Consider the following 27,850-nt stretch of genomic DNA (forward strand, 5'->3'; position numbering starts at 1 on the left):
GAGCCAACATAGGCATAAATGGGTACATCAAAGATAAGTTATTGTTCCTCCTTCATTTTTGAAAAGGACCTATGGCATCTCTGGGTAATGTCTTGACTTGTGTGTGAACTGCATTTAAGTTGAGGTAGAAGTGCAGTCCTTAGCCTTATTCTCTATGACTCATTAGACAGAAAGTAGATTTATAAAGGAAGGCACTTAGTTGCAATTTCAGTGGTATTTAAGTCTTAAAGGAAGTCAAAGACTCTAAGAGTTGGAAATTAGGAGGCAGGGTTTTCCAGGAGTAGGGTGCAGCTAATATAAAGGCATGGAGTTAGAAACTAGGGTGTCAAGTATAAGGAAAACAAGTAGGCTGAACTGTAGTGTGTGAAGTAGAATCATGTGTTAAAAGATTAGAACGATAATAAGGAACCAGATTGTACAGGGCTAAAAGTGCCAATCAATCAATCAATAAGCATTTATCAAGTAACTATTATGTGCTAGGCATTGAGGGTGCACAAAGAATGAAACAGTCCCTATGATGCCCATTTTGATTTCCATGCCCTTAATTTCTACCCTTGGCATTTACTATAACCTGCTATTATTGAAATAAAAATAGGAGTTAGTGGGGGAAAGAGTGGGCACAGAGTGATTTGGAGTTGTGGGAAGCCCATCCTAGGCTGAGCAAGCTAGGGGAAAATCATCCTGTCTTATTAATCCAGGAAAACGTCTTAGGAAATGAGAATTTCAGGGATAATTGGAGCAAGGGGAATATGTAAGGTGAAAGAATACTTTACATGCATAGCATAACTTAGGAAACAATGGGGAGCAGAAGAGGAAGGCACAAAAATGAAGAGGCTTTGAGCAGGTGGAACTCCACAGGCACTGTCAATCTCTGTAATTTGTTACATTTTCCTCTGCTTTTCTGACTAGATCATTGCTCAAGGAAACTGGAACCCTGGAATCCCAGCTGGAAGCTAATAAAGTAAGTGCCTACAGTGCCTGTGGCCACTTGAATCACAGAGAGAAAGGAAGCCCTGCTTAGAGGGATGAGCTGGTACCTTCAACATGTTCATTCAAACATCACATGGCAGAAAAATTAGACTTGTTCTATTTGGACCTAGAAGGAAAACTTAGGAGCCTCCCATGGATAAAAAGTCCAATTTGGACTTTATGTTAAGCAATTCAAACCAAAACCAAAATGCCAAAAATTGTTCTTTAACAATTTGAGCTGCTCCAAAGTGGGATGTGCCACTTCAGGGGGTGGTAGGTTCCCTCTTGAGGGTTTCCAGGCAGAGGCTGGATGTGTGGAATGTGATAGGGGGATTTTATTTGGCTATGGATTGGGCTAAAATAGTAGTAAGACATAACCTTTTAAAAATTTAATCATTTTATTTTTATTTAGTTGGTTGAGTCGTTAATTCTCCATTCTACTTCTTTCCCTTGCCTCCTTTTGTATGAGGCTACTGAACAATGTGAAGAAAATTAGGCTACAAAGCTTCCGAGGTCCCTTCTAACTCTCAAAATCTGTGATTCTCTGATCTAGTCAATTCAGTGGAAGGAATTGATCGAAACATCTGTTATGCCATGTAACTCATAAAATGGTGGCATGGTTCCCAATGGAGGTTTTCCATATTTCAATTGGTTGCTGTGGTGCCACATAGCATAGTTCTAATCTTCAATTATGATGAGTCTATGATCTTGTCCATGTGGGTTTTTTCCTGTTGCTATTTTCAATCCATCCCACCCTTATCATCTTGTATATTTCTTATTTGTGATTTCCCCTTAAATCCTCCTGTCCAACATGCTCAAGGCTTCCCTCAGTTTCTTTTAATACCTCGGTCAGTTAATCAGCACTTATTAAGCACCTACTACATTCTAGGTACTGTGCTAAGCTCTGGGCATTCAAAAATAAAAATAAAAGGAAAAATGCCCCTTTCCTCAAGGAGCTCACAATCCAATGGAAGAAACCACAAGCAAACAAATATTTACCAAGAAGCTATGTACAGGATAACTAGGAGATGATCAATAGAGGGAAGGCAATAGAATTAAGAGGGGCTGAGAAAGCATAAGGCAGCTAGGTGGTATAGTGCTTAGACCACTGCAATCAGGAAGACTCATCTGAGTTGAAATCAGGCCTCAGACACTTACTAGCTGTGCCACCCTGTACAAGTCACTTAACCCTGTTTGCCTCAGGTCCTCATCTGTAAAAATGAGCTATAGAAGGAAATGGCAAACCTCTCTAGTATCTTTGCCAAAAAAACAAAGAAATGGAGTCACAAAGAGTCAGACACAACTGAACGAATGGCAAAAATGTGAAAGGCTTCCTATAGAAGGTGAAATTTTAGTTGCAACTTGAAGGAAGCCAGAGGAGGCAGGGGGTAGAAATAAGAAGGAAAGAGCATTCTAGTCATGAGTGACAGCTAAGGGAAATGCCCAGAGCCAAGAATCTGAGTGTCTTGTTTATGAAACAGCAAGTAGCTCAAGGGCTATCAGTGTGATGCCTAGATCAATGTGGAGGTCTTACAATTCTATTATTCAATTAATCATTGAAAACATGTACTGTACCTGAGAGATGACCTAGTTCAACCACCTCATTTTACCGATCAGGAAGCTGAGGTCCTAAGAGGGGCTTTTAAGAAGGACTTTCCCAAAGTTACAAAGTAGCCACAGTCAGAATTTGACCCTCAGTTTCTCTGTTGTTTTTCTGAGTGTTTCCACTATACTGCTTTCCACTATAATATTTCCACTATAGTGGGCTATATATAAATGTTTAATCCTATACTGTTTCCTCATGAAACCTAGGGCTATCTCCTTCTCATTGTCAGTCAATTTATGTGCAGAAAATGAAGACCAATTTTTGCATTAGCCAGAGCCATTATAGTGTTGTCAAATTCTGGGGCCCTCAAGCTAACATGTCACAAAGAATTTTTTTCCTCTGCTTTCCCTTCTCTGATGAGATCTGCAGAGGAAAAGGCATCCCACGCTATAGTATTATAAAGAATACTTTGTGTTTATTATGATAGATATTGATATTAAGATATAGGTATAGGTCTTATTATAGAAATAGATGCAGATATACACAGATAGTTTTTTCTCTGTAATCAGAATTAAGAAAGAGAAATGATTGCAAAATACCATAAAATATATTTCCAAAACCAAAATGGAATGTTTTGGGCATAATTTTACATTTTAGATTATCTGTGCCAAAGTTTCTTTCCATTAGTGAGACTAACTATCCTTATAAAATAAAAATAAATGAAGGTGAACTCCATGGTGGGAATATTGTAGAGTTCAAGGTGGGGGAGGAACTAGCACTGACCTCAGATTCTGGGGACATTATGGTATGACATTCAAGGGACTTTCCTAGTCTGCTTAAAGGAAGCTTCTCTAGTCTGATTGGGTGGTAGAGTAATATCATAAATTAGCTGTGATAATGAAGAGAAAAGTTAGCCAAGATGGATCAAAATGCTCTATAATACCTACTTGTTTTGGTGGAGGAATCTGGCCATGAAGAAGACTTTCATGGGGAATTCAGGTACTTGCTGGGTGGTTGAAAAGGTCTTCTGAGAGTTTAGACAATAACTAGTGGGAAGATATCTTGAAACTGACAGGATATACATCATGGATGTCCCTCTACCATTCTTTCCCCTTAGTTTATAGCTTTATGCTTTGCCCCAATTTTCATGGAAAAGATGGAGATCCTAAATCATTGAGGATCATCAATCAACTGCAATGTGCTAGAAACCTATTTGACCTCCTGTCCCTCAATTTATGACATAGATAACTGTCAGAATAAGAGTTAGAAGGGATCTTTATATTCATCTAGTCTGGTCTTTACCTGAATCATGAATTTCCTCTACCACATTTCTTTTAAGTAGTCATTCAATCTCTATGATGGGAAGTTCACTATAGTCTGTTCAATTCCCATAGTTCTAATTGTTAACTTTTTTTTTTCTTAAAGAAAATCAAAACCAGCCTGTGGGTAGCTCTCACTGATTATTCTTAATTCTTCCCTCTTGGGCTAAACTGAATAAGTCAAATCTCAACTCAATTCAATAAACATTTATTAAGCACCCCTATGTACCAGACACTATGCTCTGTGACAACCCCTGAGATAAATATCTGCTGCCTGGGCATCCTGTACATTCTAAATATTCTCTTCTCCAGTCTAAATAGCCCTATTATGTTCAGCCAATCCTGAGGGATCATATTTTCCACTTTGTCCATTACCCTGGTCATTATCTTCTGGTCAATCAGTTAATTGACTGACTCTCTTCTAAGATTCACGTTAGCTTACCTATCTCCTTCTAAATATCTGTCATCCAGAACTGTTACTGCTGATATAGTCTGACCAGGGAGAGTACACTAGGACTAATACCTCCTTCTCTTAAGACAGCCTTAAGTTACAAGAGCTTTTTTCTCCTTGGGTTTTTGTTTTGTTTAAGCAGCCACATTTTAGCATTGCCTCATATTAAGTCTTCTGTTAGCTAAGATCCTGCTTTTTGTTTATGGTTGTTGTTGCCTTTTTATTTTAACATGTAAAATTTTAAAAAATGTCTTCTTCTTACATTTTTTTTTAGTGAGGCAATTGGGGTTAAGTGACTTGCCCAGGGTCACACAGCTAGTAAGTGTTAAGTGTCTGACGCCGGATTTGAACTCAGGTCCTCCTGACTCCAGGGCCGGTGCTCTATCCACTGTGCCACCTAGCTGCCCCCTTCTTACACTTGGGACGTTAAATTACTTAAACATATAAATGCAAGAATTTGGGGCAGCTAGGTGGTACAGTGGATAGAGCACCGGCCCTGGAGTCAGGAGGACCTGAGTTCAAATTCAGCCTCGGACACTTGATACATACTAGCTATGTGACCCTGGGCAAGTCACTTAACCCCAATTGCCTCACATACACACACAAATAAATTCAGGAATTTATATTTATGCCTATTTTGTTAGATCACAAATTTAGATCCACAAGAGACACCAGAGGCCATTTAGCTCCCTCTTCTCCTCACTAGACAGCTAGGTAGCACAGTGGTTAGAGCACCAGGCCTGGACTCAGGAAGACCTGAGTTAAAATCTGGTGTCACGCTTGCTAGGTGTGAGATTCTGGGCAAGTCACTTAACTCTGTTTGCCTTAGTTTCCTCATCTGTAAAAATATGCTGGAGAAGGAAATGGCAAACCACTCTAATATCTATGCCAAGAAAGCCCCAAATGGGGTCATGATGAGTTAGACACAACAAAAAATGACTGAACAAAAAGCTGTAGTATTAGAAAGTTGCCTAGAGCACTGAGGGGTTAAATGATTTGCCCAGATTGACACAGAAGCAGGATTTTAACCAAGGTCTTCCTGACTTCAACCTGGGCTCTATGTCCATCACCCCAGGCTGCTAAGCAGAATAGGACTAATGCACTCCAGCAGATACATCCCTCCAGGTTGCTGTCACTCCATTCGATCAACCCTAATCTTTCTCCATTTCTCTTCTTCACCAGCGAAAGCAAAAGGAAATTCAGGTGATGAAGCGTCAGTTGAGCAAGATTGAGGACCTGGGAGATACCATGGAGGATGCTCTCATACTGGACATCAAGTACAGCACCATCGGCTTAGCCCAGCAGTGGGACCAACTTCACCAGCTAGGAATGAAAATGCAACACAATCTGGAGCAGCAGATCCAGGCCAAGTACTGCGGGGTCATGGGAAATCTGGGAATCAGGTTGACTTTGACTAGGCCTGGATAAAAGCCTGAGAGCTCCAGAAGGTCTAGTGAGAGACTGGGGGCAAAATCACAGAGGGTTAGAGAGGACAGGGAGCTTGCCATGTAGAGTAGGGAGCAAAGACTTAGGCTCAGAAACTAATGGTAGTACCCTTTCAGTGGAATTTTTTTTGTGAGCATTTTCTGATGACCTGCATTTTCTAAGTATAATAATAATAATAATAATAATAATAATAATAATAATAATAATAATATCTGACATTTAAATAGCACTTTAAAGTTTTCAAAAATTATAATATGCTATCTCATTAGAGCCACATAATATCAGAGTGACTATGTGTGATGAGTATCAGTATTGGCATTTTTTTTTTGGTGAGGGCAATGAGGGTTAAGTGACTTGCACAAGGTGAAACAGCTAGTAAGTGTCAAATGTCTGAGACCAGATTTGAACTCAGGTCCTCCTAAATCCAGGGCTGGTGCTTTATCCACTGTGCCACCTAGCTGCCCCCCAGTATTGACATTTTACAGTTGAAGAAACTGAGGCTTCTAGAAGTTAAATAACCTACCCATGGTAATACATCTAATATGAGTTAGAGGGAGGATTGAGCTCAAAGCTTCCTGATTTCAAGTCCAGCATTTAGTCTAATGTGTCATGCTACCCTTACATATTTTAAACACTCATAGAGTTTCTTTTCAAGTATAATTCAGTGATTTAGGATAGTATTTGATCCTGACCTGACACTTCTCTCAAATCCCTTATATTCTCAGCGTTTTTATCCTAAAGCTGAGGTGTAAGGCTTCTCTAAATCACTTTCTTGAGGCCAAAATGGTTCTCAAGTCCTGTAGGAGCTTCCCCTTCCTACACATACCCAATAATGATAAAGAAACCATCTAATAAATACTTGTTGACTGACCCACTCTCCCACTTCCCAGGGAAGTTGAAGTGAAGTAAGTCAGAATCATCAGCATCAGGAAATTTCCAATCCTGGGAGACTGAGGAATTGCAGTAAGAAATTAGATTGGATGACCTCTCCAGTGCCTTTCATCCCAAAGATTCTATCATTTCTATGATCTATGTGTGTGGTTATTCCACCAGGTAGCAGGCTGTTCATGGTCTCGGTATCCCTGAACACTCTTTGGTTTTTCCACTACAGAGTTATAAATAGTCACCAGCTGCGAGTGCCACAAGGCACTGACAGCTTTCCCAGTTTTTGTTTCATGGCCCATGGGCCACTCTTATCATTGCAAAGGGAATCTGTTTCAATCACAAGTGAGCTGATATTAGCAGATGTTGGTACAGTCTCTTTCAGTGGGAGATGGTAGAGCTGGGAGGCATATATGAGAAAGTACTTTGTATGTGATATTATGATTATTCCGTGCAGGGACATGATTGGTGTAAGTGAAGAGACACTAAAGGAATTTAGCACAATCTATCAGTAAGTATGAGACCAGCAGTGTGCTGGCTAATATTTAACAACTGACTCTCTAGAAAAACATAAATGTACATATGACACACTTTCAATTTAAATATGCTTCATTAGCATTGTCTTGATTACTTTCTTAAGTCTAGACAATTAGAAAAATGATAAATCAAACCCTGATTTGTAGTGTTTGCTGATTTCCAAGATATAAGTTTATTTTTCCAAGCTAGAACAGGCAGACTCCAACTTACTCCTGTATAAGAAGACCTATACACACAGGATTTGGTGTATACAGTAGAGGAGAAAGGAAACTCCCCCTTTCAGATTAACATCTACCTACTCTGTATATATTTTGTTTTACTTAATTATTTACATGTTGTCTCTCACATTAGAATGTACTCTCTGCCAGGGCAGGAACAGGTTATTTTTTGCTTTTTATTTGCTTTTATTTGAAACACCAGCTTAACACAGTGTCTGGCACGGCTTAATAAATGATTGTTGACTAACTGACTTATTGACACTGGTCCACAAAGCAGTATCAGCATTCAATATTTTCTCATCCAGGCACTTTGATGAGACCTTGACGGGAAGGCTGAACTACAAAGAATTTCGGTCATGCCTCAGAGGCCTCAATTACTATTTGCCTATGGTGGAGGAAGGGGAACCTGAGCCCAAGTTCGAAAAGTTCCTGGATGCTGTGGATCCTGGAAGGTAAAATCTATGGCAAAGATGGAAATGAAGGTAGCAATTACAAGTCAGGAGTAAGAAGGTGCTCAGAATGGATGAAAGAACAGATTCTTTACTTACTCACTGCACTTCTCTAAGTAGGTAGGATGAAGGAAAGTGCTAATATGTTTTGAGATCCTTTGTTGGCTGTGAGTCCCCCTGATCCAGCCATGGTATCAGGAGATACATTCTAGATTTCCCCAAATTAATTATCATAACAGAAGTGGACATGGAGTAGGTGATAGTGCAACTAGTAGAAAGAATAGATTATGGTGGACAATGACAGAAAAGAGAGACGATGTGAAAAATGCAGTCATCTTTTTATTGTACTATGGAAATGGTCGTTTTATTCCATAAATTAATGATAAAATATTTTTTAAAAGAAAGAAAAATGGAGTGGCAAGTGGGAGAACTTGCAGAAGGAGACGTAGTCAATGCCAGCTGTAACACTATTAAGTCACCCATAATTATTAAATATGGCTTTGGTAATGAGCTCTGTGTCATTCTTTAAGGGGAATGTAGGAAGGGGAATAGATAATTCACCTCCAACTATGAGGGAGCCCTGTTTATTCTGGCTCTTTATGAGAATGGAGTCACAAGCAGATTTAGAAATGTGAGGAAGGTGGAAGTCTTCCTTGGGATGATACTCAGGGAGACACAGAAGGGAGAAAAGAAGAGCTGTCCTAAGTTCGAGAGAGAGAGAGAGAGAGAGAGAGAGAGAGAGAGAGAGAGAGAGAGAGAGAGAGAGAGAGAGAGAGAGAGAGAGAGGTTATAGATTTAGTGAATGAGGTCAAAGATCTAGTTGTCAAACAGAATTTTAAAAGGGCCAGAGACAGAGAGGCATGTCTGCTGACCTGAGAAAGTCATCTGACATCCTCATCTTACAGATGGTCACACAAAGGAACAATGAGTCAGTGGGCTCCAGGGAGCAGGAAGAATTGAAAGCCAAAGGCCAAGGTGACAGTCACAATCCTTGAAATATAAAGATAGTTTTCACATTTTATTTTTTGTGACCAACTTTTCTTTTCACTACCCATGAGAATCTAGACAAAAGTTTTTCAATCCATGTTTTTTTTTTTTTTAACTTGAATGTGAATCTTTCCTCCTAAGAAAGGACATAGCTGCTGAACTATTCCCTTCCCATTTCCCTCCCTCAGGAAGGGCTACATCTCACTGGATGAATATACTGCATTCCTGATTGACAAGGAGTCAGAGAACATTAAGTCCAGTGAGGAAATCGAGAATGGCTTCCAAGCTTTGGCTGAGGGCAAAGCATACATCACAAAGGACGACCTGAAACAGGTCAGATTCTGCAACCCATTCCTTCTTTCCCATTCCTGGATCCTCCTTCCTCACATGCCATCTGAATGCAGGACTCAACTAGTCCCACTTGTTGGTCTCTGGTGTCTTCTCCATATCATCCTACACATGGTTACTAGAAGAACTTGGGTAATGCACCTGAAAGAATATTGGATTTGGAGGAAACATCTCTAGCTCTGCTACTTACCACCTAGGTGACTTTGGGCATGTCACTTACTTTCCTGGGCCTCAGTTTTCTCCTCCCTTAAATGAGGGGGTTGGACAACTAGATAATCTCTAAGGTCTATTCCATTTTAAATTTGAGGTCCTATGAACCAACATTCAGTTATGTGTCTCCTCCACACAAGAACACAAAGTAGTTCACTTGACTGACATATTAAATTCAAATCTTTCTACATTTTCTTTACAGAATCTTCCCTAATTGGACTCCATTACCCTTGTTATTTAATTATACCAATATTTGTGACCAGCATGAGTTCTTGTATACTCTCGAAAGATCTGAACCCTTTTGCATTTGTTTTAAAGATTCTCCTCCCTCTCCCCCCTAAAAAACAACCCCTGGACTCTATTACCTTTATTAATTAATTATACTAATCTTTCTAATGAATTAAAGCGTACTTGTATACTCTTTTTTTTTTTTTTTTTTAGTGAGGCAATTGGGGTTAAGTGACTTGCCCAGGGTCACGCAGCTAGTAAGTGTTAAGTGTCTGAGGCCAGATTTAAACTCAGGTCCTCCTGACTCCAGGGCCGGTGCTCTATCCACTGTGCCATCTAGCTGCCCCTACTTGTATACTCTTAAAAGATTTAGTTATAGGGGTCCTCCAGTATAACCTGAGCTCCTCATTTTGCAGATGAGGAAACCAAGACTCAAAAGAGATAAAATTATTTGCCCAAGGTCATAGTAAGTAGCAGAACTAGACAGCCAGAATTTGGTCTAAAGTTTTCTAAGTATATATCCAGTCCTCATGCTGTGACACCAAGCTTCAAGTTCAACTAACTTCCCATATTCTGCTCCTGACTTGATTGTTCTTGCCTCTGAACCTTTCCATCTGTCAGTCCCCGTCCTTAAGAAAAATTTTTCCCCCTCTCCTTTTGGGTTACACTTTTCTGGTTTCTGTTTGTTTGTTTGGTTGTTTGGTTGGTAGGGATTAGCCTAGTTTCTAGATAACATATACCTAATTGGATCAGTGACCTTCTAATGCCCCAGTATGGCTATAACCCTGATCTCTCTGTTATTTAAATTCTTCTTTATGAGTCTTTCTTAGTAATTTCTGCACAGATTCTAATTTTTTTCTTCTATCCTCTCTCATACCCCCCCCACCCCGTAACAAGAGTCCTAGCCTGAGCACTGAAGAGATGCCCAGAAGGCTAAAAAGAATGACTAGATGAAGAAGGAAGGGTGCTGCTTACTATGAGTGAAGCACAGTGGAAAACCTTGAATATACAAATCAAAAAATGGGATAGCTCCTACATTCATGGAGTTCATATTCCAATCAGGCAGACCACAAATATTAGTTCAGCTCTAGAGTCAGATGCAAAGACCCTGAATTCCTAGGGGTATAGTAATAGGGTGAAAGGCAAAGCCCAAGGGTCCTTAGGGTACATAAGGATGCAGATCAGATGAAAATACCTGAGGGCTGGAAGATAAGGAAACAAATCTTATGGTAAAGCCCCAGGGACCATAGGATACAAAAGCAGGGAGAGGCTTAGCCTTGGAAGTCCTATATCTTAGCAGTAGGATTAGAGTTAGTGGCTCCCTGCTTATCCAAGTGGTATGTACAGCTATGTATGAACAACCATGTACATTATGAAGCAGAGATCCCTATATACAACTATTGGAAAGGTGGGTGAGAGACCTGAGGGTCTGTGTGGAATGAAAATTCTGGATTTTTTCCATAAGGGTAAAGATGAGAGTTAGTATCCATTCAGGAAAAAGAAGGAAGTGGGGACATTGGAAGGAAGGTTAGGGGAGCAACGCACCTACAAAACTTGTCCTACCAGGGTCTTGGGTGGGGAGAAGGGAGAGAGAGGAAGCCATGGCTTCTTCCCTCTGGGAGCCCCTTATCTGACTGGAGAGACAGAGGCAGTTACAGATACTAAAAAGATAAATGTAAAGGAATGATCTACAGATTATATACATGAAATTTTATGGGAGGGGCATTAATGCAGTAGCCAATAATAGGTTTATCAAGAAAGGCTTCTTAGAAGAGGTGAACTCTTGGAATTTCAAGGCAATCTTTATATATATATATATATATATATATATATATATATATATATATATATATATATATATATATATATATATATATGTGTGTGTGTGTGTGTGTGTGTGTGTGTGTGTATGTGTATATATATATGTATATGTATATATATATATATATATATATGCTAACCCTTGCCCTGTATATATGTGTGTGTTTATAAATATGTATATATGTATATGTATATGTGTGTGTTTATAAATATGTATATATGTATATGTATATGTGTGTATGTATATGTGTGTATGTATGTATAGCATTGGTGGGAGGGGTTAGTGAAGGGGGTAATAGAGCTATCTCCTACATCTGTTGCCATTTCTGTCACTGGTCTTGGAGATTGAAGTAACCATTTCTCCTATGATGCCTATCACCATAGTTTTCTGTCTTCCAGGCCCTCACTCCAGAGCAGGTACAATTCTGTGCCTCGCGAATGCAGCCCTATACAGATTCTCGTGGCCGTACTGCTGGCTATGACTATGTTGGATTCACAAATTCATACTTTGGTAACTGATGAGCAATTCTAATGTGGCAAGGGAAGGAGGAGGATGATTGAAGAATATATTTTATATCCTGGCAAGAACCTGGATATTTCCAAGAATTCCAGGTTAAGATGTGTTTTGGGCCACAGTGGGGAAAAAGGGTTTTAGAGGTGTGTGTGGATTAGTGAAGCTGATATCCTCCTTTGTAATGGGTTGATCTGAAATAAAGTCCTATTGATCCAAACTGGGGATTTGTGCTTTCTAGAATTAATGGGTTCGTAGCTATTTCTTAATATCCCTAATGGAGAAGTTGGTATGGATAATTGCCTAAGAATTTCCATTTAATACTGGAACACATTTTTGTTTTTACCTTTGAGATGTCATTATAAAGAGTGGGACCTAGAAGAACCTGGAGAAGGCTCATAAAATTAATCTTCAAAACCAGATTCCTCTGGAAGTTGGAGACATCCCTAATGACACAACTAGGTGACTACTCCATAGTAGGTCCCTTGCAAAGGTCCCTTGAACCATTGAATGAGGATTATTGAGTCAGGGTAATTAGAAATCTGAATCACATCCTTGGAATTACGCCTATAAAATAGAGCAAGCCAATGCACCAAAGATGAGAGATCCTGAGAGAACTAAGTGCAGGCAAAAATCAGACTAGACTAGGGTCCTTGGCATGATGTAAGCCTGCTTCACCAAACTGCATACTGCCAAGGCAACTATTTTACCCAAGATATAAGTGAACAGCTAGAAGCAACTGTGAAAAAATGGGTACTTCTGTTCCCAGCCTCTAAGAGAAAAGAGAGGAAGTTCTACTTCTAATTTAGTCCCTGGAGAAGGCAAGGAGAAGGCTCTGTCTTGAACAGCACTCAGTTCCTTTATCCAGTGTTCTAGAAAGTATTAGATTTTCACTCAAGTCCCTAAACCAAGCCTACAGGAGAGAAGAGTAACAAGAATATCTCAGACATGAAGGAACAAACTTGTACCCTGACCTCCACTAATGACCTTCAAGGGGAAGGGAATAGATTCTCTAGCAATCCCAAATGCAAAATTCCCTTTTGTATAAACCCAAAATCTTAGGGTAATACTCTAAGTCTGGTAGACAATACTGGTCCCTCATGGAAGGTGGTACTCACTAGAAATGGAAGAAGAGTTGGCTTGACTATTGCCTACTGATGTATGTGCGCCTTCTTTCTTTGGAGCTGAGTGGATTCCCTGTATAATACAATAATACAGCAAACATTTATTAAATACCTAATATGTACCAGGCATTGTGCTAAGTGCCTGATACAAATAAAAATGAACTTTCCTATCCTCAAGAAACTTACAATTTAACAGGGGGAAGATAACGTACAAAAGGAAACTTAAAAGTGGGGATGGGGGAAGGAAAGAAGCTGCTTTGATAGGTAGACCTTTTTCCCATTTGGACCAAAATCTTCTTTCTATGCCTGAGTCCAAGGGATCAAGACAAATCTACAAAAGTCATCACTCAATCAGTCATCCTCAATGACATGTCAGTGCATCAGCAGTCCAAGGGTACCCAACACCACATCAAAGAGATGTCATCAGGTGAAGTAGAAAAATGTTGGATATGGCATCAGAAAACTGAGACAATACTGGCTCTGACTTGCTACATGAATGATTTTGGGCAAGTCACTTATCTTTTTTTGAGCTTAAGTTTCCTCATTGGTAAAATGAAGGCATTTGATGACTAGGTGCTTCTGAAGGTCCCATACATGTCCTTACCTTCATTTCAGTGCACCAGTTTTGGTCATGTCCTCCACACCATTCTGCCGCATTATTGAAATGCTTCATAAATTACCAAGTTCTTTCACACATGATCTCATTTGATCATCCCAACAGTCATGTGGAATAGGCAGACAGGTATTATTTTCTCCATTTTCCAGAGATAATGAGAAGGTATAAAAAAACCAAAGTGATTTAGTTATGCTCACACAGCTAGTAAATTGTGGAACCAGGACTCAAACCTAGGTCTTCTGCTTCCAAGTCTACACTGCACATTGAAAATAATATAATGGACCTATGGATTGAGAGCTCAATGCTGGGGTTTTCCCTCTGGCTTTCTGCTAAAGATTTCATGATCCCTTTTTCCCAGCGGGATCAGATGGCATTGCCTTTCAGAATGATACAAAACCCTAGCCTGAGTTTATCTGTCTGACTTTCTGTCTTTCACTCTTATACTCTTTTGTTTCTCTTCCTCTGCCTTTTGCTCTCCCTCTCCCCTTTTCTATTTCTTCCTTTTTTTCTCTCATACACATGGAAACCCATGAATGGAGATAGGAGCAAACAATCATATACTTAGAACTGAAAAAGACCTTATACAATTAAGTAAAATATCTTTATTTTACTGGTAAGGAAGCTGAGGCACAGGGCAATTAAATGAATTGCCCAGGGTCACACAGTAAGTTTCAAAGGCATGACTACAGGTCCAGTACAATCTCTACATATTTTGTTGTTATTCATTCAGGCATTTCTGACTCTGTGACCCTAAGGGCCAACTATGGGGTTTTCTTGACAGATACTGGAGTGGTTTTCCATTTCTTTCTCCAGTTTTATGCAGGCAGGGGTTACTTGATTTACCCAGGGTCACATAGCTAGACAGTATCTGAAGTCAAATTTGAACTCTGGTCTTTCTGACTCCAGACTTAGTGTTCTATCCATAATGGCACCTAACTATCCCACACCACATATACTTAAGTCATAAAAAGTGAAAGAATAAAAGAACTTTTTTGTCTAAGCCCCATATTTTATAGGGAAAAATAGACTTGGAGAGGTTAAGCACAATTTAAAATTTTATTTAAATAATCCTTCAGTAAGTGTCTTACAGTCTAGATTGAGGAGGTAGCTAGAAGAGTCAACTCAGTGACAGTAAGTATCATGGTACTTATGATAGGAATGGGGCTGGACGTGGAAGGATATTGGAAAGGAGATGAGTGGAATTGGATAGATTATTATCTCCTATACAGCTCAGCAGGACACATGAAACAGGAGTAGAGTCCAGAGAGAATCAAATTACCAGAGCAGAACTAGAAAGCACCTAAGAGATTATTTTATCCATTGCCTTCATTTCATATATACAGAAATGGAAGCCCAGGGAGGTTATGTGTGGCTGAAACTGAAAATTAAGATGAATAATAATAACCAACTTGTATTTCATCCATTAAGATTTTCAGAGCACTATACATACACATCTTATTTAATCCTCACAACAACTCTGCCTTGTGTGGTACAAGGCATTATTGTCCCCATACTACATGTAAGAAAACTGAATTCATAGATTAAGAAATTTGCCCAAGGTTACCCAATTGGTTAGTGTCAGAGCCAGAAATTTAATGTAAGTGATTAAACTTATTATATAAGCCGCTTGCTGGTTTCCATTCCAAGTCATAGGATCATGCATTTAGAATAGGAAGGGACCTTCTTAGAAATAATTTATTCCAATCCCTCATTTTATAGAAGAGCAAACTGTAGCCCTGAGATTTAAACAGTTTGTCCAAGGTCACACAGGTGGTAAATAGTGGTGCCCAGACTCAAATCCATGTGCCCTGGCTTGAAACCTAATGGTTTTTCTTCTGTATCATATGACCTCTATACTCCAAGAGTTTGGAAGGGCAATCAGAGGAGGAATCTATTCTCCTCTGCAGCAAGTGGGGAGCAGAACAGTAATTGCCTGAGTCCCAGACAATTCAGTGGCTTATGTCTGGAAGATGTGCCTAGCCTTCTGAGAAGATTGTCCAACTCAGTCCTCCCATAATAATAGCTTACAATTCTCTATCACTTTAATGTTTACAAAGATTTTTCTTCCATCAACCCTGGTGTAAGTATTTTTTATCACCATTTTACAGATGAGGAAAGTGAGGAACAGAGTAATTAGGTACCCATAGCCACAGAGAAACTAAGTCTCGTTAATGGGATTCCAATTCGGTAATTCAATCTAACAAACATTTTAAAATACTTACAATGTACACAGCTTTGGTGATACAAAGAAAAACAAACAGTGCCTTCCTTAAAGAAGCTTCTATTCTCCTCCATGTTCAGGAGTCTTTCTACTATATTAGACTGCCTTCCTTGCCCTCATCTTTTCCCCAGAAGTTTCCCCTGGAGGGCATTCTTAAAGGCATTCTGTACAGCCCGGTTCCTCAAGCTATAAACAATGGGGTTGAGGAGTGGGGTCACTACAGTATAGGTTACAGCAATGAGCTGGTCCCGCTCTAGGGAATAGCTAGCCTTGGGCCGCAGGTACATGAAGGAAGCACAGCCATAGTGCACAATGACTACAGTGAGGTGGGAAGCACAGGTGGAGAAGGCTTTTTGTTTCCCCTTTGCTGAGGGTATTCTCAGAATGGCGACCAAGATGTTGGCATAGGATATGGTTATGAGTGCAAAAGAGACCAGGAGGACCAGAAGGCTGAGGATCAGGATCCCCACCTCGCTCATGCCAGTGTCTCCACAGGCCAGGCTCAGCACTGGGGGGGTGTCACAGAAGAAGTGGTGTATTTCATGGGAGCCACAGAATGGAAGTCGGAAGATGACCAGTGTCATTCCCATCCCTATGAGATACCCACTAAGGAAAGAAGTGCCAATTAACTGGGTGCAGAGAGTGGGGTGCATACGGCTAGCATAGTGGAGCGGGGCACAGATGGCCACATACCTGTCAAAGCCCATCACTGCCAGGAGGAAGCAATTAGTGCAGGCCCAGGAGGCAGAAAAGTCCATCTGGACAGCACAACCTATGTAGGAGATGCCCTGGCTCCCAACTGCAAGGTTGGAAAGCATTTTGGGGATGATTCCCAGAGTGTAACAGGTTTCAGAAAAGGAGAGGACAGAGAGGAAAAGGTACATGGGGGTGTGAAGATGACTGTCCAGCCGGATGATGACAATGATGAAGACATTGCTGGTCAGGGTGATGAGGTAGAGGGAGAGGAAGATGGCAAAGAGCAGGAACTGGAGATTTCCAAAGCTGGAGAAGCCCAGGAAGACAAAGTCCCTCCAAGTGGTTTCATTGCACAGCCCCATCCTGAGTATGAGGAAGAAGATCAGGCTTTCCTCAGAGCGTGTCTGACTCTGTGCTCTGTAAGGGATGCCTAGCTTGTTAATGAAGCCACAGCTCACTGCGAGAGGAATTTGGAGAATCTTTCCTTCCCACAGCCTGTGGAGTCCTAGGGATGAAGACCCGGCTCTAAAACATCAGCCAAAACTTAGGGTGTTATTATTTTTATATAAAACAAATAGGCACATTGCTGTACTCAAACTCATTTACACAAATGTACCAACACATACATATGGACTTATGCCATAGACCTAAGATCGTAGCTGTTAGGATTAAAAATTTTCTTAGAATCACCTCACCCAATTTCTTCATTTTCAAATGAAAAAGCTGAGATCAATGGGGTGAGTTGCCCAAGGTCACACAGGCATTTAGAGACAGAAACAGAATTCCTCACTGAAATTTAATAATAACAACAATAACAACAACAACAATAATAATAATAATAATACCCTTTGAACCCTATTATTCTGCTTCTCTGGACACCCACAGACACAGAACAAGTCTTCATGGCCATGATCAAAATAAATTGCAGTAACATAGAGTCTGTTATTTTTGGTTCCTCTTTCTTTTATTCTCTTTGGGAGGGATGAAGGAATAAAAGGAGAGGGAGAGGCTGAGATCATTATCCCCTTTGATTCCTGTTACAGAGGGAATACCCAAAGATTCTGAGGGGGCTCCAGGGCCCAAGTTGGCTGAGAGCCCAGACCTGCTGACTCCCCAATTTCAGTACCCCAGTAATCAGACTGTGCTGACTCTAGAATAAACAGTGAGACACAATGGAAAGAGAACTGAATTTGGAGACAGATATTAGAATCCTTGTTTTACTCTTTGTGTGACCTTGGGGCCCTCTCTCTTTTAAAAAAATACTTTTAAAATGAGATGGTTGGAACAGACCATTTCTAAAGTCTCTCTCAAATCAAGATCCGATTGACCTTGGTGTCCCATATGATAGGACGGGGAGCCCAAGTGAACATCATTATGCTTTTGTTAGTGCCCTCCAAAAATACTGAATGTGAAGTTATGTATGGATGGACAAAAACTGATTATGTATAGCAGCATTTTACTACAAAAATAGATTTAACTGCTTCTGTTTTGTTCCAAAATTTCCTTAACTCTCTTTACTCCAGGAAGTTCGCCATGCACCCAGTTTCCCCAGACCAGAATTTGTCAGTTTTATCAAGTACTTTAAACCCCAAAGTGTTCCAAGGTCAGATTAGTTTGGGAAAGACTGCTATAAAGAGTTTGCCAAGGTTTGCCTTAAGGTTAGGCTGAGGGAGGCCTCTCTGCTTACCTACAGGGGCCTGACCTCCTTTTCTGCTCATTCCAATATGCCCTTGGCCATTACCACCATCACTTCTGGTGTAGAAGGTGGGCTTGGGGCATCATGCCATGGGTTCCTGCTCTTGGGGGTCTAAACCACATTTCCATATGTCAGTAAAATCTCCTCATACATCTCCACACCCACTTGAAGTTTATATCAATTGCCAGCCAAACAAATTTGTTCTCTAAGGACTCCCCAGCTCCCCTAATGGGAATTTAGAAACTTGCTGATCAGCAGGGAATATCCTTCAGGGGAAAGGGGAATACACAAAAGGTGAACAAAGAAACAGGAATTGACTAGTTCAGACTCCAACATACTCAATAAGAGGTCACCTAGTTTCTGCTTAAAGACCCCCTTAAAGAAAAAATTCAGGAACTCTTGAAGCAGCACATTTCTTTTATTTTCTTTCTTTTCTTTTTTTTAATAGCTCTAATTGTTTGGAAATATTTTTGCTGCTATAATACCAAAATAGTAAACTTCCACCACGTGCTTACTTGGTCTGATAAACTAAGGGCTCAGGCAGAGCAAGGCTAATCCCTTTTTCACATAACAGCCCTTCACTACTCGAATGTAACTATCATGTTCCCTCAAACTCGTCTCTTCTTGTTTCATAAATTCGGTGTCCTTCACTCAAGCTGCTCCTCCTCCCTCACCCCCACCCCAACCTGAGTCTTCTTTAAAGTTGCCTGGGCTGACTTCTCTGTCTGCCCAACTGGTCACCTTCCCTCCTTTGGGCAGTTTCTCAAACTCTACTGTCATAAAGCAGGAAGTTTTAGAAGATCAATTGGAGATGTGATGTGTTGTCTCCCAAACCCATAAATTCTGTACCCTCATGGATATTCTTTGTCTTACTTAACCCAAGAATATGTTTCTATTACTTTCCACTCCTAAAATACACTTACCTCTCACAAGGAGGGATTATACATGCATACATGTCCTTTAGTTGTAATTATTGCTTATAATATGAATTTCTTTTTAATATATGTGTATACAAATATATATATATATATACATATACATATACATATACATATATATATATATATATGGAGAGAGAGCTAACATTTTTCATAGTGCTTACTATGACTTTTTTTTTTTTACTATGGCCTAGATTTACAATTATTATATCATCTGATCCTCACAACAACAATGGGGTGTGGACAGTATTATTATTCTCATTTTGTAGATAAGGAAACTGAGGGGGCAGCTAGGTGGCACAGTGGATAAAGCCCTGGTCCTGGATTCAGGAGTACCTGAGTTCAAATCCAGCCGCAGACACTTGACACTTACTAGCTCTGTGACCCTGGGCAAGTCACTTAACCCTCATTGCCCTGGAAAAAAAAGGAAACTGAGTCAAATAGAGGTCAAGTGACTTGCCAAGGGTCACACAGTAAATATCTGAGACTGAGTTTGAGCTCAGGTCTTCCTGACTATAGGCCCAGTGCTCTACCCATTGTGCCACATAGGTGTCATGATGTGTACATGTATATATAATTGTATATTACATAATTACTATTATAATATATAATATTATATACATTATATAATATATAATCATGTATACTAACTGTACATACTATATTGTTATATGCCATATGTACCATATATAATATATATTTTAAAATAACTATTTGGGCTATTTCATTGTATCCCAGGAGCATTAGTGATCATAAAATCATAGGATTATAGATTTAAAACAGGAAGAAACTTTTTAGGATGTTTAATTCAAGTTTACTCTATAGATGAGGAAATTGAGGCAAAAGGAATCAAAGGATCAAAGCTTCTAAAGTTACAATAAAACTTAAAGACCACCTAGTCTCATGCCTTTATTTCTAACTAATATTTTTCCAATTGCATATAAAAACAATTTTTAACATTCATTTTTAAAAATAAATCCTTCCCCTCATTAAGAAGGGAAGCAATTTGATATAAGTATATACATGTGTAGTCATGATAAGCATATTTCCATATTAGTCATGCTGTCATTCCCATAATAGCCAAATTTAAAAAAAAAACACAAAATAAAGAAAGTAAAAAATAATATTCCTCATTCTGCAATCAGACTTTATTAATTGTTTTTATGTAGCTGGATATCATTTTTCATCATAAGTCCTTCTGAATTGTCTTAGATCTTTATTTTGTTAAGAATAGCTGTCATTCATAGTTGATTATAATCACACAATATTGTTGTTACTATATCCAATGTTCTCTTGGTGCTACTCACTTTACTTTGCATCAGTTCATATAAGTCTTTCCAAGTTTTTTCTGAAAGCATTCTACTCATCATTTCTTATAGCATAGTAGTATTCCATCTCAATCATATACAAGAACTTGTTCAGCAATTCCCTAATTGATGGGCATTCCCTCAATTACCATTTCTTTACCACAAAAAGAGCTGTTATAAATATTTTTATACTTCCATATCCTTTTCCTTTTAAAAAATCTCTTTGGGATACTGATCTAGTAGTGGTATTGCTGGATCAAAGGGTATACACAGTTTTGTAGCTCCTTGAACATAATTTCAAATGGTTCCTTAGAATGGTTGGATCACTTCACAACTACACCAATAGTGCATTAACACCCCAATTTTCCCACATCCCCTTTAACATTTATCATATTCTTCTTCTGTCTTATTAGCCAATCTGATAAGTGTGAGGTGGCTAATTAAAATTGGTTTAATTTGGCTTTCTCTAATCAATAATGATTTAGAGCATTTTTTCGTGACTATATATAGGTTGGGTTTCTTTGTCTGAAAACAGCCTTTTCATAACCCTTGACCACTTATCAATTGGGAAATGACTTGTCTTCTCATACATTTGACTTGGTTCTCTATGTATTTGAGAAATAAAGCATTTATCAGAGAAACTTGCTATAAAATTTCCCCCTATGTTTCTGCATTCCTTCTAATACTGGTTGCATTGGTTTTGTTTGTACAAAATCTTTTTAATTTAATGTAATAAAAATTATCCATTTTACTTGTCATAATTTTTGCTATCTCATATTTGGTAATAATTTTTCCATTGTCCATAAATATGAAAGCTATATTTTTCCATGCACCCCTAATTTATTTATGGTATCACTCTATGTCTAAATCATGTACTCATTTTGACCTTATCATGTTATACAGTGTGAGAAACTGATCTATACCTAGTTTCTGGCAAACATCTTTTAAGTTTTTCCAGCAGTTTTTGTCAATAAGTTCTTGTCCCAAAGGCTTGCATTTGGGATTGATCAAATACTAGTATACTATGTTTATTACATAATGTATATCTTGGATCCGATGTATTCCATTGATCTACTATTCTATATCATAGTGCCATATTGCTGATTACAATTTTGTAATAGAGTTTGATATTTGCTACCACTAAACCACCATCCTTGACATTGTTTTTCCTCATCAAGTCCTTTGATATTCTTGAATTTTTGTTCTTCCAGATGGATTTTACTCTTCTTTCTAGCTCTATAAAATAATTTTTGGTAATTTGATTGGCATTATATTGAGTAAGTAAATTAATTAAACTTGAATTTTTCATTTTTATTATTTTGGCTTTACCAACCCATGAGCAATTAATACTTTTCCATTTTTTTTCAGATTTAATTTCATTTGCATAAAAAGTGTTTTGCAATTGTGCTCATATAGTTCCTGGATTTGTCTTGGAAGATAGACTTCCAAGAATTTTATAATATCTATAGTTATTTTAAATGAAATTTCTCTTCTTATCTCTTGCTGCTCAACTTGGTTAGTAATATGTAGAAACACTGATGTGGGGATGTGGGGAACACAATGTGGGCATATTTTATATCCTGCAACTTTGCTAAAGTTGTTAATTATTTCAATTACTTTTTTGGTCGATTCTCTAGGATTCCCTGAGTATACCATCATATTGTCTGTAAAGAGTCATAGTTCTGTTTCTTTATTGCCTATTCTAACTCCTTCAATTTCTTTTTCTTCTCTTATTGCTATAGGTAGTATTTCTAGTACAATATTGAATAATGCTGGTGATAATGGACATGCATATTTCACTCCTACTCTTATTAGGAATGCTTCTAGCTTATTCCCAGTACAGATAAGGCTTTCTGATGGTTTTTAGATAAATGCTACCTATCATTTTAAAGAAAGCTCTATTCCCATGTTTTCTTGTGTTTTTTTTTAAATAAAAATGAGTATTGTGTTTTGTCAAAAGCTTTTTCTGCATCTATTGAGATAATTATGTGATTTTTGTTGTTTTTTTCAGTGATATGGTCAATTATTCTGATAATTTTCCTAATATTGAACTAGCCCTGCATTCCTGGTATAAATTCCACCTTCTCATAACATGTTATCCTTGTGATATATTGCTGTAATCTCCTCGCTAGTATTTTATTTACATTTTTTGCATCAATATTCAATGGGGAAATTGGTCAATATTTTTCTTTCTCTATTTTTGCTCCTCCTAGTTTGGGTATTTCTGTCATAAAAGAAATTTTGAATCCATTTGGTCCTGGGGATTTTTTGTTAGGGAGTTCATTAATGGCTTGTTCAATTTCTTTTTTCTAAAATGAGAATAAGTAAGAATTCTACTTCCTCTTCTGTTGATCTGACCAATTTATAATTATGTAAATATTTTTCATTAGACTGTCATATTTATTGGCATATAATTCAGTAAAATAACTTAACAATTGCTTTAATTTCCTCTTGATTTGGTAGTGAATTCATCCTTTTAGTTTTTGATGCTGGTAATTTGGTTTTCTTCTTTCTTTTTATACGTAAATTAATTAATGATCTACTTTTCTTCATAAAGCCAGCTCTAAGTTTTTTTTATTAGTTCAACAATTTTCTTACTTTCAAATTTTTAAATCAAATTTTCAGGACTTCCAATTTGGTTTTTAATTGGAGATTTTTAATTTGTTGTTTTTTTCTGTTTTGTTTGTTTTGTTTTGTTTTGTTTTGTTTTTATCTTGCATACCCAATTCATTGATCTGGTTACTCTGTTGTATTGACGAAAACATTTAAAGATAGAAATTTTCCTCTAAGTACTGCTTTGGTTGTATCCCATAAATTTTTTGGTATGTTTTCTCATCATTGTCATTCTCTTTAATGAAATTATTGGTTGTTACTATGTTTCTATGATTTGTTCTTTGACTCACTCATTCCTTAGGATTAGATTAGTTTCCAATTAATTTTTAATCTACTTTCCATAGCACATTATTGAATGTCATTTTTATTACATTATAATCTGAAAAGGATGCATTTAATATTTCTGCTTTTCTACTCTTGGTTCTTGGTTTATAATACTCTAAGACATGGTCAATTTTGGGGTAGTACCATGTACCACTGAGAAAAAAAATGTATGCTACCAATTTCCATTCAATTTTCTTCAGAGGTCTATAATATCTGATTTTCCTAAAATTCCATTCATCTCCTTAACTTCTTTCTTGTTTATTTTTTGGTTATATTTATCTAGTCCTAAGAAGGGAAAGTTGAGCTCCTCCACTAATATAGTATTACTGTTTATTTCCTTTAAGTGTTTGGATGCTATGCCATTTGGTGCATATATGTTTAGTATTAATATTACTTCATTGTCTATGGTACCTTTTATCAAGATATAGTTGCCTTGTTTGCATTATTTAATTAGATCTAATTTTGCTTTTACTTTGTCTAAAATCCTGATTGCTAACCCTGTTTTTTCTTTAGATAAAGCTGAATAGATTCTGCTCCAGCCCCTTACCTTTACTCTCTGTGTGCGTGTGTATGTGTGTGTGTGTGTGTGTGTGTGTGTGTGTGTGCTTCAAGTGTATTTCTTGTAAACAACATATTGTAGGATTCTGGTTTTTAATCAACTCTGCTATCTGCTTCCTTTTTTTTTTTTTTTTGAAGTAAGTTCATCCCATTCACATCTGTAGTTATGATTACCAACTGTGTATTTCCCTCTATCTTATTTCTCCCTTGTTTATGCTTCTCTCTCTTTCCTTTCCTTTCACTGTGTCCCTCCTCAAAAGTGTTTTGCTTTTGACCACCAAATCCTTAAATCTTCCCTCCCTTCTATCAGCCCCCCACCTTTTTTCTCCTCCACTACTACTCTGTAATTTAAGAAGTGAGTATGTATGTTATTCCCTCTTCCAGATAATTTTGATGGGCTAATTTGAAGGGCAGCTAAGTGGTGCAGTGTGGTTAAAACAATGATCCTGAAGTTGGGAGGACCTGAGTTCAAATCTCACCTTACACATTTATTAGCTTTGTGACCCTGAACAAGTCACTTAACTCCAATTTCCTTAAACATCCTGGATGAATTTCAGTCATACTGATGTATATCTTGCCACTGGACCCAGATGATTTTGGAGGAGAGTGAGGTTGTTAACCCTGCACAGCCCTCCCTCACTTAAAAATCCAATTCATTGCAAGTCATTACATCACCCAATGTCATCATACTCTTCAAGAATGAAGGACAGAGGGCAGCTAGGTAGCACAGTGGATGAAGCACCAACCCTGGATTCAGGTGGACCTGAGTTCAAATCTGGACTCAGACACTTGACACTTACTGGCTGTGTGATGCTGGGCAAGTTACTTAACCCTCATTGACCCTCAAAAAAAAAAAAAAAGAAAGGACAAACAACAACAATTTTGATGTGAATAAAGTTCAATCATTGCCCAACACCATCTTTTCCTCCATTGTAAAAGCTTTTGCTTTTGTGCCTCTTATGTGTGAAAATTTATTCCATTCTATTTCTCCCTGTTATTCTAGTGTATCCTTCTTTATCACCTCTTAATTTTTGTTTTTTGTTTTTTTTGTTATCATTCCATCATAGTCAAACCACACCCAAGCACTCTTTCTATGTATACTCTTTTAACTGCCCTAATAATGATAAAGGTATTAGGAGTTACAAATAACACCTTCCCATGTAGGAATGTGAACAGTTTAACCTTATTTAATCTTTTGTGATTTCTCTTTCCTGTTTATCTCCTTAGGCTTCTTTTTTTTTTTTTTTTTTGGTGAGGCAATTGGGGTTAAAGGACTTGCCCAGGGTCACACAGCTAGTTATATGTTAAATGTCTGAGCCCAGGTTTGAACTCAGGTCCTCCTGACTCCAGGGCCAGTGCTCTATCCACTGCACCACCTAGCTGCCCCTCTTTAGGCTTCTCTTAAGGCTTGTATTTGAAAATTAGATTTTCTATTCAGTTCTAGTCTTCTCATCAGAAATGCTTGAAAGTATTCTATTTCATTAAATATCCACTTTCCCCCTGAAGGATTATTCTATTTCATTTGAGATTTTTGGTTGTAATCTAGCTTCTTTGTCCTCTAGAATATTGTTTTCCAAGCCCTCCAATCCTTTAATGTAGAAGCTGCTAGATCAATGTTAACTTGACTGTGCCTCCACAATTTTTGTATTGTTTCTTTCTGGATACATGAATATTTCTTCCTTGACCTGAGAACTCTGGAAATTGGCTATAATATTCTTGAGAGCTTTCATTTTGAGATCTCTTTCAGGAGGTGATCAGTGTATTCTTTCAAGTTCTATTTTACCCTCTGGTTTTAGGATGTCAGGACAGTTTTCCTTAATAATTTCTTAAAAGATTATGCCTAGGCTCTTTTTAAAAATCATGACTTTTAGGTAGCCCAATAATTATTAAATTATCATTCTTTGCTCTATTTTCCAGGTCAGTTATCTTTTCCAATGAGATATTGCACATTCTCTTCTATTTTTTATTCTTTTGATACTCATTTTGAATGAATTAATTTCTTCATTGAACTTTTGTATCTTTTTTTCCATTTGGCCAATTCTTCATTTTAAATGATTCACTTGAGTAAATTTTTATGCACCTTTTCTCTATTTTGCAAATTCTCCTTTTTAAGGAATTATTTTCTTCAGTGGATTTTTGGGCCTCTTTTATCATTTGGCCCATTCTGTTTTTTTAAGGTATTACTTACGTCAGTAATTTTTTTTGTACCATTTTTTAACAAGTTGGTGAATTTTTTCATGTATTTTTTGAACAGGACATCACTCTCATTTTCCCTCAATTTATCCTCTATCTCTCTATTTTTGAAGTTCTTATAGGAATTCTTGTTGGTCCTGAGATATATTAATAGTTTTCTTTGATGTTTTGCATGTAGCTGTTTTGATTTTGTTGTCCTCTTCTGAGTTTGTGTTTTGATCTTTCCTGTCAACATAGTAACTTTCTATGGTCAGCCTATTTTCAGCCTATTTCTTTACTTTTAACTTTATGCTAAATTTGGATACTTCTCCTGGGGCAAAAGGAACACTGTCCCAAGCTTTAGGTTTTTCATCCTGCTGTTTTTTGAGCTAATTCCAGATCTCTGTATGTTTTCAGTCCTTCCTAGGTGGTATGATTTAAGGAGAACTGTGGTCACTGCTCTCCTGGGCTGAGCTATGGTCAGTGAACTACCAAAAGCTCTATTTTCTGCTTTAGAACTGTGACCAGGGTCGCCACTCTTGCTAGTGCTCTTCTTCACTCTAGGACTACAGCCCAGAACCATGAATGGGCAATGGAGCAGATTTCTGCTCTCAGTGTCATCAAAGTGCCTCCTGTAATCTCCTCATCACCAGTTGTCTTAACCCCCCCCCCCCGCCCCAACCCATTACTGCCTTCAGGCTGAGAGTTCTGGAAGCTGCCACCACCACAAATTTAGTCACCCCCAAGTCCTTCTCCTGGCTTGCTGTGTTCTTCCTGCCCTGGCTTGGTTTGCATTTGGTCAACTCACACCCCAGTGAGACCTTTCTTATCTACCTTCTACAGTCTTTTTTTGTTTGTTTTTTTAGTGAGACAATTGGGGTTAAGTGACTTGCCCAGGGTCACACAGCTAGTGAGTGTTAAGTGTCTGAGGCCAGATTTGAACTCAGGTCCTCCTGACTCCAGGGCCAGTGCTCTATCCACTTCACCATCTAGCTGCCCCTTACCTTCTATATAGTCTTGGGCTGGAAAATTGTTTCACCCTGAACTTTTGTTCATTATGCTGCTCCAAATTCTTTTTGAGATATTATTTTAAAGTTATTTGGAAGGGAAATTTTGGGCAGTGCTCAGGTGAGTAACCGCCTTTAATCTACCATCTTGGCTCCATCCTAATTGCTTTATGTTATCTATAAAGCATCTGAGAGCCAAAGAGATTAAGTGACTTCCCCAAGGAAATGCCTGCAGATAGTAAAGAGCAGCATCAAGATTTGAACCCAGGTTTTTTGTTTCCATTCATAGTAAGCTTTCTACCAACTACCCCAAACTGACAAGTATGCACAAAGATATTCTGTCTTTTGTAGAATAAGAGTTCTGGTAAAGTAAGCATGTGTGTATAACTTACCTTCCTCAGTTTCAGTAAACACTAATTGCTTCATCAGTATTAACAGATTGGGCCACACTGGTAGGGGCACTGTTTTATCAATTGAAGGCATGGGCTATGCTGCATCCATCCAACTGTGTCACAAATAAACCCTAATAACCAGCAAGAAGAATTCCTTATTTTTTGTTACCTCTGGAATTCCTCCCCCCTTATCCATTTCACTAGAATATTTACTTTCAGTGCATGTAGACAGAATCTCAGACTGCTTCAAGCACATTCTTAAAG

The 27,850-nt window shown here is 38.2% G+C and overlaps 2 protein-coding genes across 2 annotated transcripts in view; one reads left to right on the forward strand and one right to left on the reverse strand.

Moving 5' to 3' along the window:
• Window positions 1-12,125, forward strand: part of SPTA1 (spectrin alpha, erythrocytic 1) — a 107,173-nt gene extending 95,048 nt beyond the window's left edge. The window contains exons 47-52 of the mRNA XM_043963436.1: window positions 910-961; window positions 5,468-5,655; window positions 7,071-7,124; window positions 7,674-7,820; window positions 8,993-9,137; window positions 11,811-12,125. Coding sequence (XP_043819371.1) covers window positions 910-961; window positions 5,468-5,655; window positions 7,071-7,124; window positions 7,674-7,820; window positions 8,993-9,137; window positions 11,811-11,930 — 706 coding nt within the window. The 3' untranslated portion in view covers window positions 11,931-12,125. The remainder of the gene's footprint in view (window positions 1-909; window positions 962-5,467; window positions 5,656-7,070; window positions 7,125-7,673; window positions 7,821-8,992; window positions 9,138-11,810) is intronic.
• Window positions 12,126-15,999: 3,874 nt separating this feature from the next.
• LOC122752953 (olfactory receptor 10Z1) lies at window positions 16,000-16,941 on the reverse strand. The gene has a single exon (XM_043999966.1). The coding sequence runs from the start codon at window positions 16,939-16,941 to the stop codon at window positions 16,000-16,002; it is 942 nt and encodes a 313-aa protein (XP_043855901.1).
• Between the last annotated feature and the right edge of the window lie 10,909 nt (window positions 16,942-27,850).

Source organism: Dromiciops gliroides, chromosome 4, assembly GCF_019393635.1.
Source record: "Dromiciops gliroides isolate mDroGli1 chromosome 4, mDroGli1.pri, whole genome shotgun sequence".
NCBI classification, from domain to species: domain Eukaryota; kingdom Metazoa; phylum Chordata; class Mammalia; order Microbiotheria; family Microbiotheriidae; genus Dromiciops; species Dromiciops gliroides.